This window comes from Rattus norvegicus, chromosome 3, assembly GCF_036323735.1.
Source record: "Rattus norvegicus strain BN/NHsdMcwi chromosome 3, GRCr8, whole genome shotgun sequence".
Taxonomy (NCBI): Eukaryota; Metazoa; Chordata; class Mammalia; order Rodentia; family Muridae; genus Rattus; species Rattus norvegicus.
The window spans coordinates 136565800-136586626 of record NC_086021.1 but is presented as its reverse complement, the minus strand read 5'-3'; the positions used below and the strand labels follow the sequence as shown (position 1 = coordinate 136586626).

The 20827-nt window shown below is 47.4% G+C and overlaps 1 protein-coding gene across 3 annotated transcripts in view; it reads right to left on the bottom strand.

Moving 5' to 3' along the window:
- Fbln7 (fibulin 7) overlaps nt 1–20827 on the bottom strand; it is a 36381-nt gene that overhangs the window by 14579 nt on the left and 975 nt on the right. For 2 of the 3 annotated variants that reach the window (XM_063284986.1, XM_215832.10), the window contains exons 2-3: nt 7777–7936; nt 5614–5784 (exon numbers count right to left, since the gene is read on the bottom strand). In XM_063284986.1, the coding sequence (XP_063141056.1) occupies nt 5614–5784; nt 7777–7936 (331 nt within the window). Of the gene's footprint in view, nt 1–5613; nt 5785–6559; nt 6784–7776; nt 7937–20827 lie in introns of those variants that run through there. The other variant, XM_063284987.1, reaches the window with a different exon arrangement.

The window sequence follows — 20827 nt, the reverse complement described above, 5'->3', positions numbered from 1 at the left end:
TATAAGCTCTTTTATATTTTTAGATGTTGAATTTTTTTAAGTTTTTAAAGTTTTTTTTAAAGTTTTTATTTTATGTATATGGACGTTTTGCCTGTATGTATTTGTGGGCACCACATGTGTACAGTGTCAGGGTCTCCTGAAGCTGGAATTAGAGATGGTTGTGTAGGTTCCTATAGGTGCTGGGAACTGAACCTACAGCAGCCTGTGCTCTCTCAACCTCTGAGCCATCTCTCCCACACCGAAGAGGAGTCTTCCCCCTCTTCTTCCTCCTCTTCCTCCTCCCTCCTCCCCCTCTTCTTCCTCCTCTTCCTCCTCCCTCCTCCCCCTCTTCTTCCTCCTTTTCCTCCTCCCTCCTCCCCTTCTTCTTCTTCCTCCTCCTCCTCTTCCTCCTTCTCCTTCTCCTCCTCTTCCTCCTCCCCCCTCTTCTTCTTCCTCCTCCTCCCCTCTCCTCCTCCTCCTCTTCCTCTTCCTCCTCTTCCTCTTCCTCCTCCTCCTCTTCCTCCTCTCCTTTCTCCTCCTTCTTCACTGAGACAAGGTCTCTGTCTTTTGTACCTCTGGCTGTCCTGGAACTCACTGTGTAGATCAGGCTGCCCTCATAGAGATCACCTGTTTCTGGGATTAATGTACCACCACACCTGGCCTGAATATTTTTTCTTAATGAAAAAAAATATTTAAGATGATTGGCATTTTTCTGACTATGAAAACAGGAGAAAGATCACCTACTGAAGCAACTGAATGGCCCCGTGTGGGGAAGTCCCTCAAGATAGAAGTAAATGACAAAGAGTTTACTTCTCAAACACTTCCTTTGGTTGCCTCTAGGGCCAAAGGGTCAAAATGAAGGCCTATGGCTTCTCCAACTCAGAAAGTCGCACACCCTAAAATACACGTTACAGCTTAGGATGTCTTCTGTAGCACCACAAAAACTGGGTGTAATTGTAGAGGCCAGAGATTTGGAAGTTCAAGGTCATCCTTGGTTACTTACCGAGTTCAAGGCCAGCCTGGGTTACATGAGGCTCTGTCTCAAAAGGAACAACAACAAAACGCAAAAAAAAAAAAACCAAACAAACAAAAAATTCCTGCCCTTCACAGAGAGAAAAGGGGAACTCAGGGAGCCAAATGGCTGCTTTCCACTGGCCTTCTGGAGCTCCACTGCCCACTGCATCTTTAACAGTGTCGTTAGGTATAATTTCCTTCTCTGCCAAGTAGGGTTCGTCACCCTCTTTCCAGTCATTTGACTGCAGAGTGAGTCCTGGACAGTTAATACAATGTTGCCAAGAGTTTCACTGGCACTGACATTTTGTGTCTTGAAGTAAACAGCTGTAATTAAGATTATTGTCCCCCATGGTCACAACACACAGCGACAGAACTGCTGATGTGGACACTGAACTGGGCACACTCAGCAGCTGCTGGGGTGGGTCTAATGCTGGTCACGAGATTGCTGAGCTCTGGCCTAATAGAACTGCCTTGGCACACCTTGACAGTGACTGTTCTGTTATGCAAACCTCTTGCTCTCTATTTAAAGTTTATGTCAGGACCCCAGAGACAGACTGGATGAGGTGGTCACTGCACCTTTTTTGTTCCCCTTCCCAGTGTGGCTTCCATGAACAAACCTGTTTTTTTACTATGTCTTGTCTGTTTAGTTGGCCTTCAAGGATGGGTGGGCAAAGGTAGGCTGCAAAGGCTTCCAGTGCTCAGGCTCTGATGCTGACAACCCCAGCAACACTAAGTCTCATCCTATCATCAAGGCTGTCACTGCCCCCTGAGAAGAGCCAACAGCAGCCATCTGGCGTTGCTGTGGGGCTCTGACTGAAGACAGCACCCATGGGTGCCAGTATGGGCACGGCATGCCAACCTGGGAAAGGCTGAGCCTAGCAGCACGTTGATCCAGTAGGCTGTAGCATACAAATATTTTGTTCCATCGGTACAGGGTAAGTATCCAGGCCCAGCTTACACTCAATGAGATGGAAAATATCCCAGATACCATTTTGAACATTTTAAAAACGTATCATCACTTTATTCTATCCAAATTGCAAATGAAGCAAGATGCAGCTAGCTTACAGCAGCCGCTTGGTCACTGGCCCTGCCCCGACTCTGTCCACCTCAGTGAGCGTCTATATGGTTAGATGAGCCACTCTACAGCCATGGAGCTTCACGTGACCCCTTACGCCTTCCACTATCAATTACTTTGTTTACTATTTTATTTATTTAGTGGTTCTAGCTACTTTGATACCAAGAAATTTGAATTCACTTATTCACCATGACATACATACATACATACATGCATACATGCATACATACCTACATGCATACGTATGACAGAGTTGACCGGGGGGAAGAAAGCTCCACGGTGTCTTATGGCGCGTGTGTCTTTTTGCCTTCGTTCTGTATGTTTTTCTTTATCACCTACTATTTTGGAGGAAGTTGGAAAATATTCACTTATGTTATATGTATGTGTGTGCCTGAGTGTGTGTCTGTATATCACGTGTGTGTCGTGCCCATGAAGACCAGAAAAGGGTGCTGGATCTCCTGGAACCTGTCCCTCCCTTCTCCAGTGCCGGGGTTACTGGCATAAACCTCTGCCCATGACTTCTATGCAGATTCTGGGGATCCAAACTCAGTAACTGGGGGAGATCTGAGGACTGAACCCAGGTCTTCTGCAAGAGCAGTAAGTGAGAGCTCTTAACTGCTGGGCCTTCTCTCCAGCCTCTCAGAAAACAAACAAACATACAATTATTCATTTATCTTGTGTGTTTGTGTGTGTGTGTGTTTGTGCATGTGTGTGTGTGTGTGTGTGTGTAAGCATGAGCATGTACACACACACATATGTGCCGCAGAATGCTTGTGAAGGTCAGAGGAAAGCATTTCTAAGAGTTGGTTCTCTCCATCTACTACATAGGTTCCAGGGATTGAACTCAGGTCTCCAGTCAAAACTGCTGACTTCCATCACAGACACACAGACATTCAATCCAGGGACAAGGTGGGAAAAGGAGAGGACCATGTCAGCCCTGTCATTGAGGACCACAAAGTCACCATGACAGGGCAAGAGGCAGGTAGATGTGGAGGTCCAGGCTACAGAACACAGGCAGGCAGATCAGGCCACAGACAGCCCCGCGAATAGGACCTGAAGGTGCCAAGTGAACTAAGCCTGGAAGTTAAGACTACAGATTCGCAAAGCAATGAAAGAAAATTCCTTATGTCCACCCCTCCGATGGCATTTTTTTATCATCCATGAGGTGTTTAATGGGATGGAAGTCTTTCAGAGTCAGGGTGAAGACCAGCCACTGGCTTTCTCCTGGGTGTGTTTGCATGGCTCAGATTTATGGCCTAGATGGTTCCTGGTGAGGCCTAAGAGCTCACACCTGTAATCAACCTTTGAGCCAGCATTCCTTCCAGGACACAGGAAAGACACCGGACTCTTGGATGCTGCTGGGTGCCGTGGCTGTTCCTGCCAGTCTTCTTGAGAGGTATTATGCTTTCTGGGCTCTCATAGTTTTCAAGATCTAAGTACTCAGGGCTGTCAACTGTAGCATATGGCAGAGCTCTGGTCTAGCATGGTCTCATATGTAGCATATGGCAGAGCTCTGGTCTAGCATGGTCTCATATGTAGCATATGGCAGAGCTCTGGTCTAGCACGCATGAGGCCGTTGGTTAGATTTCTAGTACCCACTGAGGATTTGAGACGAGAGTGGGCAACATAAAGAAGCCCTACTTCAAATGAGCTCACACCGAGTCCCCTCTAACCCTACTCTTGCATTTGTGTAAGATTTATGCTCCCTTTAGCCCTAGCTAAAATCATAGCCATTTTGCCTCAAAAGATGTTCCACGGATGCCTAAAAACGATTGATAGCTATGAACTTTTAAAACTGTGGTCTAAAGGTGTTTGAAAAGCAATAAATTACATGTGCCAAGCCTCACTTTTCTCTATGTCACACAGTTCTGTTCTCAAGTCCAGCACAGAGAAACCTTTTATTCCCATACTGACTTCTGCCAGAGCTGTCCACACCAAGACCCAGCCTAGACCCAAAGGACAGTTGACTTTCTTCTTCTGCAGACTGTACCAAGAGCCCCACAAGCAGACGGCAGCCCCAGGGCAGAGCAGCTGTCCCCTCTTCTAGTTCCCTGTCCTAGCTGAGGCAAACCCAGGACCTGACATTGATAAGGGTCTTCCTCTGTAGCCTAGGATAATCTAGGCAGCCCATCCAACTCAGCCTTCTAAGTGCCAGGATTATGGGTGGAGCTGATAACCCCAGCTTAGAGCCAACCTTTTTTCAAGGCAGCTTTTGTGTCAATAGCCCTGGCTCTCCTGGAACTCACTTTGTAGTACAGGCTGGCCTCTAACTCAGACATCTGCCTGCCTCTGCCTCCTGAGTGACGGGACTAAAGGTCTGTGCCAGCACTTCCTAGCTGTATATCTTGAATCCCAGCATTTAGGAGGCAGAGGTAGGAGGATCTCTGTAAGTTTGAAGTCAGCCTAATCTACAGAGCAAGTTCCAGGACAGCCTGAGCTACACACAGAAGCCCTCTTTCAAATAACCAAGGAGAAAAAAAGGTTTACACTTTCTGGGGCTGGGGAACTGGCTCAGTGGTTAAGAGCACACTGGTTGCTCCACCAGAGGTCCAGGGTTCTACTCCCAGCACCCACATGACCGCTAACAACTGTTCTAAGGGATCTGATGCCCTCTTCTGGATTCTGAAGAATCCATGCTACACAAAGGTACATGTAGGCAAAACATCCATACATATAAAATAAATTAAATAATTTAACAAGTGTGCAACACCACCTCCAGCTTCTAAGAACCAATCTTGATAAGATCCAATCACCAACAAAGTGCAGTGGACCCAGCTGTAAGCTTAGCCTTTGGAAGGTTAAGCCTTTGGTAGAATCAAGATCAGGTTTTCAAGGCTGTCACCAGCTGTATGGTGAGTTTAAGGTCAGGTCTTTAAAAGACGCTATCCCAAAAAAGCAAAAACAAAAACAATAAAACAAAACAAAACAAAACAAAAGCAAGCCAGCCAGCATTTGGGAGGCAGAGGCAGGCAGATCTCTGAGTTCAAGGCCAGCCTGGTCTACACAGAGAGTTCTAGTACAGCTGGGGCTCTGAAGAGAGACCCTGTCTCAAAAAACAAAATAAGAAAAGGAGAAAATGCTGCTCGTGATGTTGGAGACTGGTCAGATATTCTCCTGGTTTGTAGCTGAAGAATGATTGAAGAACCAGGGGCATGGGGAAATGGCTCAGTAGGTGAAATGTATGCCACTTAAATGTGAAAACCTGGGTTTGGATCTCCAGAACCTTCCCATACACCACGGTAGCAGACTTCTGTAATCCTAACACTCTTATCATAAGATAAGAATCGGAGAGAATCTCTGAAAGTTTGCTGACCACTTAGCCTGGCATACACAGCGGCAAATAACAAGAGATCCTGACTCTCAAATACACTGAGGGCAAGGACTGAAACCTGAGGTAATCCTTTGACCACCGTAGAGTGTATTCACCTGAACTCACACACAAGAATCACATGCACGCATACACACACACACACACACACACACACACACACACACACACACACACAACTAGAAAACAGAGAACGGGGCAGAATGGTCGATCATACCTCTACAGCGGGGCTGTTCTCCAGTCCAGGTACCGTTAGCAAGGCATACCACGCTGCTGGGCCCAACCAGCTGGAACCCAGGGTTGCAGGTAAAATGGACTTCGTGGTCCACTAAGTACTTGCTCCCAAACTTCTTGCCATTAGGAGGGGCATCCAGAGCTGGGCAGGAAACTGTAAAGAGAAGAACAGGGATTAGGACCTGCAGACCTGAGCTGCAGCCACAGAAGCATGGCTAGCACTCATAAGACCTCTCTGTGTGTCGAATGACTGCTGCAGGCTGGGCACGGCCCTGGACTCTGTAAATGCCACATCTCATGAAACCTCCTGATGTTCTTGGAGACAAGGAGGAGAACACGCTGTTGGCCTAGAGAAAACTGAGGAGACAGCCTCAGAGACTTGGAGGCTTGTACGTGCAGGGCCTCCAGGCTTTGATCGGAGTGCCAGATTGGTGAGATGACCACTGCCTCCATTTTCTCTCGTCTCCAGCCTACTGAGTGTCCAAAGTCTCCTGACAGGTTCAGCCTACCTCTAGGCTGGCTCCTTCTTCCTGCTCTCCAGGTCTTCATTCAAACATCACCGCTTCCCATGTGAAGCCTTGGCTACCATGCATCTCCATCCCCAGTCCCCCTCTTAGCCTTTGTGACTACCTGGCTGTCTTCACGTTCATCATCGGAGTTCTCTGCCTGAATGAAACCTGGTCTGTGCTCTTTCTGTAGCCCCAGCCCCAACCCCAGTCGGGTGCTTGGCACACAAAGTTTGTTCTATAAATGAGCCTTGAAAGAAACGAGATTTACTGAACCTCTGACGAAAACCGTCTCTGGAAACGGTACCTCACACAACAAAGGAAGTCCAAAGAAACAAAGCCACAGTGTAGGAACCAATGATGTCAGATATCCCGCCGGCTCTATCTCCTGCCCCCTGAGCCCCTAGACCAGGGGAAACTCACCTCTAAGCCTAGAAGGTATGGAAGATGTCACCAGGAAGACACACCGGAACTCTCCCTTAGTGGAGGGAAACCGGGGTGCCCCCATTGCACCCCAGATAAGCGGGACTTGCCCTCGAAGCCCTTCTTCTCACCCCAACTTGGTGGGGTCACTGAAGAATGAACTCTCAGGCATGAACAGTAAGAGCCACTCTTGTGAATGGAAAATAACAAACTTAGTAAGTGCAGCGTGCTTGGTAGGTCAGGGTGGAAGGGCGTGCCTGTGTGGAGGGCAGATGTAGGAAGCATCTGAGACTTCCAGGCTGTGAACTTAAAACCAGTCTGAAAAATAGACTGTTGCACTAAAAATAAAAGCAGGATGAAAAGCGGAACCAGGGTTCTGTCCTCTGGGGAGGACGGGGAGCTGAAAAGTACCTTTGCTTGCAGAGGGATGTTTTTGACAATTTTGTGGGATCATAGGTTGCTACCTATGTAGCTATTAAGCCTAGAGTAAGAGGAACAAGAGGACACAGGCTGGGTGTGGTGACAAACCACAGCTGTTGGGAGGCAGTGATAAGAAGACTTTGAGGTCCACGTCAGCCTAAACGATGTATTGAGAGCCTATCTTGAAACAACAAAAACGAAAACCAGGCCTGGGGATGCAAACACAATCCCAGCACTTGGGAGGCAGAGGTAGGAGGATCGGGAGTTCAGGATTATCCTTGGTTGCACAGCAAGTGTGAAGCCAAGTTATGTGATGACTTGAGCTACATACAATAAAAACGGAACAAGAGGGCTGTGGGGATAGCTCAGTGGTTAAGGATGCTTCCTGCTCCTACAGAAGACCTGGGGTCCAATGCCCTCTTCTGGCCTCCTTGGGCACATGTACACACATGTGCATACATACAGACACTCACAAATAAATCATTAAAAAAAAAAACCCTGGAAATAGGTAACTGTCAAATGTAGGAGAGAGAAGTAATCTTAATACACACTTACACACACATACACACACACACACTTATACACACATACACATATTCACATACTCATACACACACACTCTTTTTCTCATACACACATACACTCTCTAGCACACACACACACTTTATCTCTCACATACATATAAATACACACACACACACTTGTGTGCACACGTGAAGGACAAACTGGATGGGGAGAGTTGTGGGGAAGATTCTTGAGTGTAGTTCTTGGCCCTCGCCTAATGGTGTGGGACCCACCTGGAGGTGCATCCGGGGTCATTTTGCTAACAGTGTTCTGCAGTGCCGTCAGCCGGCTCTTCATGTTTCGGATGCCCTCGGTGAAGCGGGTCTCCTGGCCCTTCAGCAGCTGCTGCAACTGGCGGACGGTCGTGAGGAGCTGCTGTTTGTTGAGACAGCTCTGGGGAGAGAAGAGGCCATTGCAGCTGATGTCATCCTACCATCATGCTCTGGGCTTGCAGAAGTCTGCACCATGGGCTTCAAACTCCCTGGTGCCCTGTAAAACACCTTGGTAGATCAGCTACCCCAAGGCACCCCTCTCTTCTAGATATTTGACCTCAGTGGTCCTCAACCTAAGGGTCTTGACCCCTTTGGGGGTTGAACAACCCTTTCCCAGGTCATCTGCATATCACATATTTGCATTATAGCAATAGCAAAATTACACTTATGGAGTAGCAACAAAATTAACAAAGGGGGTCACCACGACCTGAGGAACTGTATTAAAGGGTCACAGCATTAGGAAGGTTGAGGACCACTGCTCTACCTGGACAACAGCATCTGCTCAGTTAAGTCGCTAGGTGACAGCCCAAGTACACACATCATACCCCGACTTCACCCTTAGACACAACAAAACAAGGACAGACTTGGCGACCAAATGACTGGGTGGCTAAGCAGCCATTTGAAGCCAAACTTCCTTATAATGACTGGCCTGTCACTCCAAGGACACACGAACTCCTCCTTACTCTAAGTTAAGACACTGAGTTCCAGGCTGGGTGAAATTTTCCTTTCTCCATCGGACACTTGGAAAATGAGAACAGCGGGACACAGAGAACAGGCAGGGAGACCTGGTGCTTCCTGGGCTTTTCAAAAATGTAGAAGGTAAAATAAGGGAAAAATAGAATAAAGAAGTATTCAATACAACCAGTGCCTGTTTGGGAGCCTTTTAAATAGCTTTTTTTTTTTTTAAGGAAATCCTGATTGTACTTGACATTGGCAAAGACTATCTGACTTACAGCAATGTGAACATCATGCTGGATGAGAAAGTTCCTTCCCATCGCATCTGGAAGAGATGGCTCAGTGGTTAGGAGCGCTTTCTGCTCTTGCAGAGGACGGTGTTTAATTCACAACACCGTAAGGAGCAGCTTGCATCAGCTTGTAAGCTCCGGAGGATCTGATGCCCTCTTCTGCATTCCGAGGCCATCTGCACTTCCACATTCACTTACTGTGCCCGCCACTCCACTGACACACACACACACACACACACACACACCACATACATGCACACATACACACATACACAACACACACATGCACACACACATACACACACTCACATACACACATACACATACACACATATACATATACACACACATATACATATACACACATATACACACACATACACACACATACACACATACACACGCATACACATACACCTGCACACACACACACACACACACACACACACACACACGAAATCTTAAGGAGAAAAGAGCTAGGGGTGAGGTGGAGCAAAGACAAGGAATATCCAGGAAGGAGAGAGGAGCTTGGCCTTGGGTAACTGATTCTGGGCTAAGGTCATTCTCCATCATTTGGGAACTATGCGTCACAAGATACAATCTGTCTGACCTGGCTTGTATTCCGTGTAAGGGGTCGGGGGAGGCAATACGTCAACACTGATGATGCACACACGTCCTTAGGGATGTGGATCATGGTTTAGTTGGCTTTTACTTCTCACTGAGCGTCAGCTGTGTGCATTATAGTGTGTACATGCTCATGTATGTGGCCACGTGTGTGCAAGTGGACATATGTAGAGGCCAGAGGTGGATATTTATGTCTTCCTATGTCCCCGAGTCCCAAGCATAAGTTTTATAATTAAACAAAATATGTAAAAGCCAGTGAGGCAGCTGGGCAGCTGAGGTATGTGGCCTCCGCAGCTTGGGCCGTGTCCAACCGCTCAGTGGAGCTGCTGTGGCCACAGTGGGCCACTCTCCTGGAGAGACTGCCAGGCCACGGCACCTTGGAGTTTTCACCAAACACATGACTCATGGGCTAGAGTCAATGGATGCTTTTGACAAAATTGAGTTCCCAGTTGCCCCTGGAATCTGTGAATCCACAGGGGCTCCTTGGCCTCCAACATAACCGGAGCCTGATGAGGCATAGCCCCAAAGGCAACTTCTGGAAAGAGAAGTTTGTTTTTCTACTTCCTCCCCCACGGTTGGCCATCCTTTCCACACAAAGTCCCGGGCACCCAGGCGGTGACCTGTTCTTACCTGCCTAGCACTGTGTGGCCAACCCCTCCAGACCTGAGCTCCCACACCTATCTTCCTGCGCTAAAAAGGAAGCGGATGTCTTTGCGGCTTTGTCAATTCCATTTGGGATGTGCTTCCACTCACAAAGACATTTCTCTTCCTCAGATGCTGCTGCCTCTTCGCTGCTTCGGCAGCTGGCTGGCGGCCACACGTGGAGAAAGCAGCCTCTATTTGTGGTTACATTGGTCCTCATGCCACAGCGAGGCTGAAAGGCAAGTGATTTGACCCCAATCATGTAACCTGGGACTGGTAGAGTCTGGGCTTTCCAACCTTCCCAAGGAGCATCCTTATCGAATCCCACATAACCCTTTATGGTAGGGTCTTTTTCAGGAATTAGCACCCCTGGAGTGGACTTTTTAACTCTTAAAAAGTTGGTTAATGAGTGATGGAAACAGAAGTGGAGAGGTATCTCTCACACGCAGATGTCAGCTCATGACACCTGGGAGAGAGCTTGCTGGACTGGGGGATGCGCCAGGCTCAGTGTTGAAGTCAAGAGTTTTCAATTCCAAAGGTTTTGCTGGGAAGGGCAAATGCATAGGAACCTGGAGTGGAGCCCCAGGACCCCAGGAAGTAAGACAAGAGGAGAGTGGGGGAGAGCCTGAAGGTGGCCATTGGGGCAGCCAGGTTTCTCTAACCTCAGTGCTCACCCTAAAGACAACTGACACCAGAGGCTTTATCCCTTAACTATCACTGGGGTGAGACCTAGCAGCTTTAGGCTGTATTGACACCGGAATCGGGGAGCCCACTAAGAAGGTTTGTGACAACTTGATGAGGAAGACTGAAAGGCTCTCTCTGACCCACCCCTGCCTAACTGCCTCAGGCAGTGAAAGAAAGGTCTCGGGTGCCATTCTGCTGGATGAGAGACAGGAGCTAGCTAATGGATGCCTTTCACAGGATGTCTGGGGGCTCCTCACTGCAGCAGCCACTAACTGGGCAACTCTCTGATCCAGAAATATGGACATGGAGCTGGCGGGAGGCAGGCTCACACTCTGCTGTCCTAGTCCAGAATTTAGTCCACCTGACAATGGGGTGATGAGACTGGCACCCCCGTTTCAGCCAGGACAAGTGCTCAAGAGGCCTGAGTTTTGGGGATGAGTGGGTCATGCCCGAACGTTCCCCATTTTCAAATTGAAACAGTATTTATCATCTTACTTGGTCAGGGAAAGCATCCATCTTGAAAAGCAATTCAAAACATAAAACTAATCCAAACCAAGAAACACCAACGCTAACGTCCTGCTCTGTGTTACTGTCTGAGTTGGGCCCACACAGGCATCTCCATGATCACCAGGACAGACTAGGTTGCCACTCAGCTCTCCGTCTGTCCCTCCTTCCACTGGATGTACTGTTACTTTCACATCAGTGGACGTGGCATGGGTCTAGATCTGTTCTCAACTTTGCTTCCCTCCCTCTGTGTACATTTTTTAGTCTGGAGGGGGCTCCTTCTTTCCCCCATCCATTCTCTCCACTGTGCTCTCCTACCCACCACCACTACCTGCTCAGAACATGAGCTCCTGAGCCATGGGAACAGATCATTCCCTACTTCTCAAATACAGCCTTGCTGAGGCTGCCTGAGGAGCAAGGCAAGAGGCGAGCCTGCATGGCAGTGGAAGTCTGAGGCAATGAGAAGGGGCCGGTCCTTCTCATTGGAAGATACCAGACTCCATCTGTACAAGGTGACCCTAGGTTCCCCACAACCTTCTGCAATAGACTTCCTATTCTGGAGAGAAAATTCAGCAAGGCTGTGACTGGGCATGGGTCAGCCCCAGTCAGGGCTGCAGGAGGCTCCCACACCCTAGGAAGGAGAAAGGAGTCCACTCCATCTGGGCCCTCATCTCACAGGTTCCTATGGGACCCTCAATGCTTCCTTTTTCTGTTTGGTTTTTTATTTTTCTCTTGAAGAGATTTTCCCCTTAATTGAAGTATCTGTCACTGGCTTTTGAGGTTGGAAGGACAGGATGATGGTACAGCTCTTAACTAGCATGTTCAAGGTCATTAGTTTGATCACCACAGAAACAAAAATGAAAATTGAACAAAGCAAAAATATCTGGCTACACACTCAGGTTACGGCACTGACAAGAAGCTGTAGAAAAATTGCCTCTATTTTAATAACACTTAAGATAAGGAAATTTTCCACTTCTGAAAGAATAAAAAGACCTGGGTTAATCTTTGTTTTCTTTTCTTTTTTTCTTTTTTTAGAGTCAAGATTTCTCTGTGTAGCCCTGGCTGTTATGGAACTCACTTTGTAGTCCAGGCTAGCCTCAAACTCACAGAAATCCACCTGCCTCTGCCTCCCAAATGCTGGGATTAAAGGTGTGAGCCGACAGGCCTGGCTTAGGGTTTATCATTCTTGTTACACCACTCTTAAAAGAGACGACAAGCGACCTAATTCAAACTCTGACATCAGAAGCCTTCAGTGAAGAATGGGATCACACTGCCAGCTCTTCCCAGGTATAGATGGTCCTAGAACACGACGTCACCGCTGAGCACTGGGCAGAGGAGCCAGAAGTTCTGGAGAGTGATGAGAGACCTTATCTGCAGCCTGGAGAGAGGGCTCAGTGGGTAAGAATGGTTGCCTCGGTAAAAAGACAGGCAAGTACATCTGCAGCCTGGGGCTGTGGGAATGGACAACAGGAGGATCACCGGAAAGAGGCCCCAGCCCGGCTCCAGATTTGCTGAAAGTGTTTGAGATCAGGACACCGGATGTCAGGAGCAAGTGCCTTCAGGAGCAAGTGCACGCATGTGCACGCGCACGCGCGCGCGCGCACACACACACACACACACACACACACACCCATCTTCCTCAGGGAAGTCCTTGTTCACTCTTTTTTTTTTTTTTTTTTTCAGAGCTGGGGACCGAACCCAGGGCCTTGCGCTTGCCAGGCAAGTGCTCCACCGCTGAGCTAAATCCCCAACACCTGTTCACGCTTTCATTGTTGTCTTTCTTGAGGTTTATTTGCTCAAAGCCCCTCGGGGCTTGCCATGCTCACCTTTCTTTGAAAACCAACCAGGAGAGAGGAGTCCACAAGTACACTTTATACACAGACCCCACCAGCTGATTGAGGGGCCCACAGCTAAGGATGCTGTGTGACTCCAAGATTACCTGTCCTTTATCCCACAACTTAGTAGGCCTAGCCCTTCCCACCCTATCCAGGCCTCCTGACTGTTGGGCTGAATTTATAAGTGAAGTCAAGACCCAGAGCCCAGAGTAAAGACTCCCACAGGCAAGATGTGTCAGGTGAGGGCTGGATGGTCCTTGAGGCTTTGATGTACATAGCTGAGGGGACTTCTTCACAGTGTCTTAGCATGGCAACCAACTCAACAGTTACCTTGCTGACAGAGCCCTGAGCTCTCAGGCGGCCACAGATGACCCCTCCAACTGGAAGGGACTGCCTCTCACCCTGCTTCCTCCTCAGCCACAGCTATGTGCTGTGTCAGCATATTCTTCATGGAAACACAGATGTTTTGATGCCTTTAGGTCTCAGACAGGACAGACTTGCCAACTTGGGCTTGCTAAGCCAAAGCTCAAGGCCCTCACCATTGACTCATGGGGAAATGTGTGCACTTTCTCTAGAACTTTACTTTTAGATCAAGTCTAGGGTTGTAACTCCTCCACTGAGCACACACACGCAAGAACAGAGAAAGTTCGAGAGGTCACCCCAAGAGCTCTCCACAGCCCCTGCAGTAGTCAGGGTTCTCCAAAGACGCACAGGCAACAGGAAATAAACAGGAATTAAGCATAGTTAATGTACTAGGATGTGTGTGTTGTGCATGTACGGCATGCACATTTGATATATATCAAATTTTAATGTTAAGACTGATTTATTTTTAAAGCTGATGTGTGCAGGTATTTTGCCGGTATGTATGTTGCACACCAAAAAGCATGCAGTGCCTGTGGAGGTCAGAAGAGGAAGTTGCATCCCTTGGAACTGGAGTTGCAGATGTTTGTGAGCCACTATGTAGGTACTGGGTACTGAACCCAGGTCCTCTGCAAGAGCAACTAGGACTCTGAACACTGGGCCAAATCTCCAGCCTTTGGTGTGTGTGTGTGTGTGTGTGTGTGTGTGTGTGTGTGTGTGTGTGTGTGTATGTATGTATGTATGCACGTGCGCACACGCATTCGAGCTCGAGCGCGAGCGCGTGCAATATCTGCATTCCTATACACACACTCATGAAGGAGGAAGGGAAAGAGGTAGAGAGAGAATGGGAGTGTCTAACTGGCTCATGTAATTGTGGGGTAAGATCTATGTCGCTATTGCATCTCAAGTTCAAAGGCACCTGGAAGAACTTACTCTGTTGTTTGCATAAGAGAATAACTTCATTTTAAGGGGAGTAATTTCTTTAATTAAAGTCACTGATGTGATGTTAATCACATCTAAATAATATTCTCCCTGCAATCTGTAGGGAAGCCATGACTTAGCTAAGCTGACACAAAATTCATTGTCAAAAGCCTGCAGCTGGAGTCTCCCTTTGAGGGCCTGAGCCACAGGGCATTTTGAGGTTCTCTGTGTGTGTGGTAGCAGGGATTGAATCCACACACCGGAGGGAGGAGTCTACCTCTGAGCCATGCACACAGCCTGCAGGGTTTTTTTGGTTTTTTGGTTTTTTGTTTTGTTTTGTTTTGTTTTTTTTTTTTTTGTTCCTTGCTGGTCATTGGCAATTTTTATATTTATACCAAAACCTTCATTTTGTTTTCTCACACAGCCATAGAAACAGGAACAGTGGTTTCTCTTGTTTCTCTCTCACCGCTCAGCAAGTTGTGAGCCATGCTAGCCCATCCTCTCCGTGACATGTGCTAAACACACGCCCCATGTCTTCTCTTCTATGCATCTTCTCCTTGCCATGCACCACGAGATAGGAGCATCTGCTGTCATCACTACTCAGAGAACTGAATCACAGGGACAGAAACATACCCAAATTACCCAGCCAGGAGGAAAGCTGTGCCGGGCAGGACAATGGTCTATACACTGGGCCCTGCCACCTTTTGAAACAGCATCTGTGCTGGTGTCGAGCCAGGCTGTGGTTAGCAACACACATTCTTTTCATGAAGTCAGGGACCGATGCTCTAGGGTGACACTGGCACACTTGGGTGACACAACACGTTAATAATGCTATTACACTATGTTCTAAATGCCTCCACTTCTCCACAAACAATCTTTTTCCTCCTTTCTCCTTCCCCTTCTCCCTTTCTCCCTCCATCCCTGCCTGCCTGCCTGTTCCCTCCCTCCCTCCATCCATCCACCCATCCACCCACCCACCCATTCCTGCTTGCCTCCCTGCCTTGCCTGCCCTTAGCCCAAGACAGGCTACTCAAGTCTCGTGCCAAATAGGTCCCTCTGGATGAATATATTCTTACAAATGGTGACTCCAATGATGTGTACAGCCCATTTTCTGAAAATGGTGGCTTTCAGTGCTGTCAAATTATGGGTGCTATTTTTTCTTAATATGTCCAGTTGAGTATGCCTATAATCCCAGCACTCAGGAGGCAAAGGAAGGAGGATCGCTTCTAGTTAGAGGCTTGCCCGGTTCACGTAATGAGATCTTATATCTTTTCTTATTCCTTTATTTAGGTTCCTTGTCCTCATTTTAAGTCCTAGGAGGTTACAAGAGCATGGAGGTTTCTGGAAGAGAACATGAAAGGATATGAAAGTTCTACTCACTTGGTGTCTGCCTTTGTTCCCAGAGCCCTGGGGCTGCAAAAGCTGCCCCTTTACACTTATAGATCATAATCCCAGCATGAAGAAGTCTGAGATGGGATGGCTAGTATGGGCCAAAAAACCCCATCTCATAATTTTAAAGTGTATGTGTTGGCAATGGCATGCTCAATGGGGCAAATGGCCAATAACAGGTCCAAGCAAGCATGCCAGGCAGGAAATGATATCATAGATGTTTTGACTTGGTGAACCAAGAAGGAGCATGAGCAGGACCTCATAAAGTTTTTCAGAGCAGAGAGGCCATGTTTCTAAGTCCCTAGATCAGCAGGCAGGACCACAAGCCCAGCAAGCCAAAGTAGAGGGCTAGAATACACAGGTCTCCAAAGAGATGTCCTGGCTGAAGGCTAATTGGAAAGAGCAAAAGGAAGTAGGCATGGTAATGCCCAAAACAGACTCAGGTGAGGGGTAGCATACCAGGAAACTCTGGAACTTAGACAAGACAGGCAGTTAGCCACAGCAGAACCCCTGGCCCTGAAGCAACCCATGGAAGAAAGTGCCCACCTATGGAGCAGAGTGTTTCAGACATACCGAGGGGCCTCCTGGGTATCTCAAAGTACCGGGAAGCACAGTGCTTTCTGGACCCTGACTAAGATGTCTGCTCTCCTGTGAATTAGCAGTGCCAGTTCTGTATTTAAATGTCAAACTGCCTCTCATACTCGGAGGCCACCAGAAGGCCACCACGCCTTCCCAGTAGTTGTGTGGATTTAGGGATCTGACTTTCTGTCGTCATACTTTCAAAGTAAACACTGCCCACTGAGCCATCTCTCTAACCCAATTAAGAGCATTTTAAATGACCACAGACTAAAATAATTAGATACAAGTTGAACAAAAACAAGTTTCTGTTTAAAACAACACTGACGGAAAAAAATATGAAGTACTAACTAAGCAAATGGGAAGGTTGTACTCATAGATTTGAAGCCTCACCGTCCCAAAACTGGTCTATAAATATAATAGAATATCAATCAAAACTGCAGTGGGGCTTTTATATATAAGGGAGAGCTCATTCTGAAATTTTAAAAATGTTGTTTATATGCGGTGTGTGTGTGTGTGTGTGTGTGTGTGTGTGTGTGTGTGTGTGTTTGAGCACATGGGCAGTTTCCTACGCGTGCCACTTGTGCGTGGCTGAGCTCAGAGGCCAATTTTTGGAGTCAGTTCTCTCCATCTACTCCCTGGGTACCAGGAATCCAAGTCACATTGTCAGGCTTGGGAGCCAGTCCCTCTATCTGCTGAGTACCTAACGGCCCTCACTCTAAAACTTTTAATGAAAAAAAAAAAAAAACAACAAAAAACAAAGAACAAAGAACCTAAAAGAGGCAACACAATTTTGAAAAGTAATAATAAAGATGAAGGCCTCATTTTACCATCAGCAAATTTCTAGTAGCATATGCATGCGTGTGCATATACACACACATACACACACACATGCACATGCACACACACACATGTACACACACATACATGCACACACACATACATGTACACACATACACAGACACACAGACACACAGACACACAGACACACACACACACCCGGGCACGATGTGAGTTGATACATTTTTGATAAAAGAGTATGCTAGTGATGCAGAAAAAAGTCCCATATTCCTAAACACCATTAGAATATTTGACTATTCATAAGCAAAACAGTGATCTTCCACACAAATCCCATGCTTTTAAAGGAAGTTCAAAATGGATCATAGTAAAAAGTGCAAAGCTATGAACATTTTAGAGGAAAACTGAAGAAGGTGGTTTTGGCTTTGTGATTAGGCCAAAGGTTCTTAAATGTAATTACTAAAATTCTGGCCAACGAATAGGATTTTATTAAAATTTGTTCTACAGAAGACACCCAGTGGGGTGTGGCTGTGCACACCTGACCTCAGCACATGGAGGGCAGAGACAGTCAGGGTTAGGATTTCAAGTCCAGTCTTAGCTGGAAGCCAGCCTGGGCAACATGGGACTTCATCTTTGAAAGAAAAAGGGGGTGGGGGAAGCAGTTCAAAGAAGCCACAAATGGAGAACATATTTTTAATTCACTTGATTATAGAATCTGTTAAAAAAAAAAAAAAGGCTCCAAACTAAACAGAATAATGACGATCCATTGGGCAAGGCGGGCTTGGGAGTTCATCACTGTAGTCTGAGCTGCTGGGGAGCCTGAGGTGAGCCCACGAATTGAACATGTGACTTCCATCTCACAAACGAAAGCCAAAGGAGGATGGGTGCTTGACTCAACTATTCACGTGGCAGCCAGCACCCAAAAAAACACCCCACACCCTTTGCCAGTCGTTAGGGGAACAAACACAAACCTTGCAGAGATTGCACTCGACACCTATTGCAATGACTAGGGCTAAAACCCTAGTCATTTTACTATTAGCAAGGAAGCAGGTAGCTGGTAGGACATAGCAGCTACAAAACAGAGTTTGAAAATTTAAATTGCAATGTTAAGCACTCATTTTCCATCTGATTCAGCAATCCCTCTCCTACATATTCATACCGGAGAAAAGAAATTTATATTATGCAAGAATCTATGCAAAGCTTTTTATAAAGTGTGTGTGTGTGTGTGTGTGTGTGTGTCTCATCCATTTTTTTGTGTGTCCTAACAATCAAACTCAGAGCATCGACTTTTGTGTGGCAAATGCTTCTGTCTACTGGCCAGCTCCCTTCTCTGACCCATGATGCACTGCTCATGATAGCCAGAATCTAGAAATGACCCTGTGGGTGTTGCTTGATGGTGAACTGATAAAGTGTGTTCATCCCTACACTGAACAGTATCTGTCAGTACAAAAACACCAAGCTGGTTTTGCTCAGTGTTTTGTCACAGCAATAGATGTCAACTAGAGCACTGCCATTCCATATAGCTATGCCTTCACACACATGTACACATAAAAACAGATATGTCCTCTGACATACGTATGTAGACATATACTCACTGGCACATCCATACTTACACTATAATATTCAAATACTCTGACACATGTGCATGGGCACACACACACACCAATCATGCATTAATACACACATGAAATAATACACACATGCTAGCACACACACAAACACACACATACAGACACACTCATTCCCTCACATAACTTGACATATGCGCTCTCTCTCTCTGTCTCTCTCTCTCTCTCTCTCTCTCTCTCTCTCTCTCTCTCTCTCTCTCTTTCTCATTCCCTCACATACCCTGACACATGCACATATACACACATACACTCACCTTCATCAAACACGAGGCAATTGTGAACTCACAGACACATGTATGCATGGACTCATACACCCACATAGATGCACTCTTACAATGTCACTCTTAGGTGTCACAAAAGTCAGCAAAGTGGGAACATTTACAGGCACAGACAGGGCTCCTCCAGAGCAACTCACACTGGCTCCACTCGGAGGCCTTCTGGCTTCTGCTGGTGAAGTCCCTCGCCCATGCTAGCCCATCTCCTCCATGAAAAGAGGTGATAGTGTGGGTCATTTCCAGCCCTACTGCTTGCCAGCGGGTCTCCTCGCTGGATCTGAGAGCCTTGGGTCTATACTGTCAGGTAGACTCCAGGTACACCATGTTACTTGAGGTCCTCATGAGTCCCATACTGAGTCCACTGAGAATTCCCCTGACCCCAAACCTTTCCCAGGCTGTAACTGACTCCACATTATGACTCTTAGAGTTGGGATTGTTCTTGGTCTCAGGCATTTTTTTCTAGGGACATTACCCTGATCTGAGGTGCAACCTGGACGAACCAAACCAGAGCCTTTGGAGGTAAGACTGGCATCAGAATTTCTAGGCATCCCTCGGGTCATGTCATGCATAGCCAAGATCTGCCTAGAGACTGCTTGACACAGGCCAATGCTGGTCTGCTCTTCAGGGAGCCATAGCAGGAAAATAGAGGCAGAGAGGAAGTCTGTGTAGAGCAGGGGGTCAGCAAGCTTCTGGGAAAGACGTGCTTCTCAGAGCAGAGCTTGGAAAGATGAGAAGGAAGAAGGTAACACTGAGTCTTCCCTGTGGTCCACCCCTCTGCTTTCCCAGCTTGGAGCTGGAAGGATGGGGAAGCCGCAACCATCCTCTGAAGGTCAATTTAACCAGAATTTTGAAACAAACATGGATGACTGGTCCTTTAACCTCCTCTGTTTTGCAGATAAAAAGGCTATGGTGGGCGGCAAGGGGCTGCGAAAGCTGGCCAAGGCAGGGCAGGGACTGGATCTTAGTGTCGCAGGAACATGTTCAAGCTGAGGCAAGCTTGGTGCTGCCTCTGCGACAGATTCAACAGCCGCCCTGATCTCACTAGTTCCCGCCTAAACGCACGTGACAGATGCCCATCAATATCATGAGACGATGGGTCTCTTGAACTTCTCTCTTCTCATGCCCTGCCCCTTCGCAGCCTGGGATGGAGGAGCCCAGTGGGGATGCATCTTCTGTGCTTCTGGCGTTGGGCATGGGATGAAGGTTTAGTTTGGTTTTGTAATCTGCAAAATCGGGGAAATCCCGTTGCTCTGGTGGGTGGGCTCACAGTAGCCCCAGGCTGGGTCCTTGCCATTTGGCTGTTGAGCAACTTCCTGTGGCGCCCACTCATTGCCTTCTGCACTAACAGGAGCAGGTCGGAAACCAAATTCTCTAGGCTTTCTGCACCCCAGAGGACGTCTCAGTATCCCAGGGCAAACTTGCCAGTGCAATTTAGTCCCAGGATGTGGAGCATGGGCAAAGATCAGGTCAGAGTCCAGCCAGAGAGGGAATTTATACCGCTTCTTCCTAACTGGGTGGTCTTAGAGAAGACCTAGAAGACCAGCAAGGGTCTTGACACTCAGCAGGCACCAGCTTCCCTGTACATCCGGCAGCTGTTTGTGCTGCTGTTGGCATGGCTGGAGAAGCTGGTGGGCTGCTCCTCCGTCAGGAATTCAGAGGTAAAGGGCCTCTGTCTGCCGAAATGCATTTGATGGGAGTTGATCCTGAACCTGACAAAACAGAGTCTCTACAATACATTTTTATTTACATTCTCAATTTTAAAAATCACTTTCCAACTGTGGGTGGTGGTGGTGGTGGTGGTGGTGGTGATG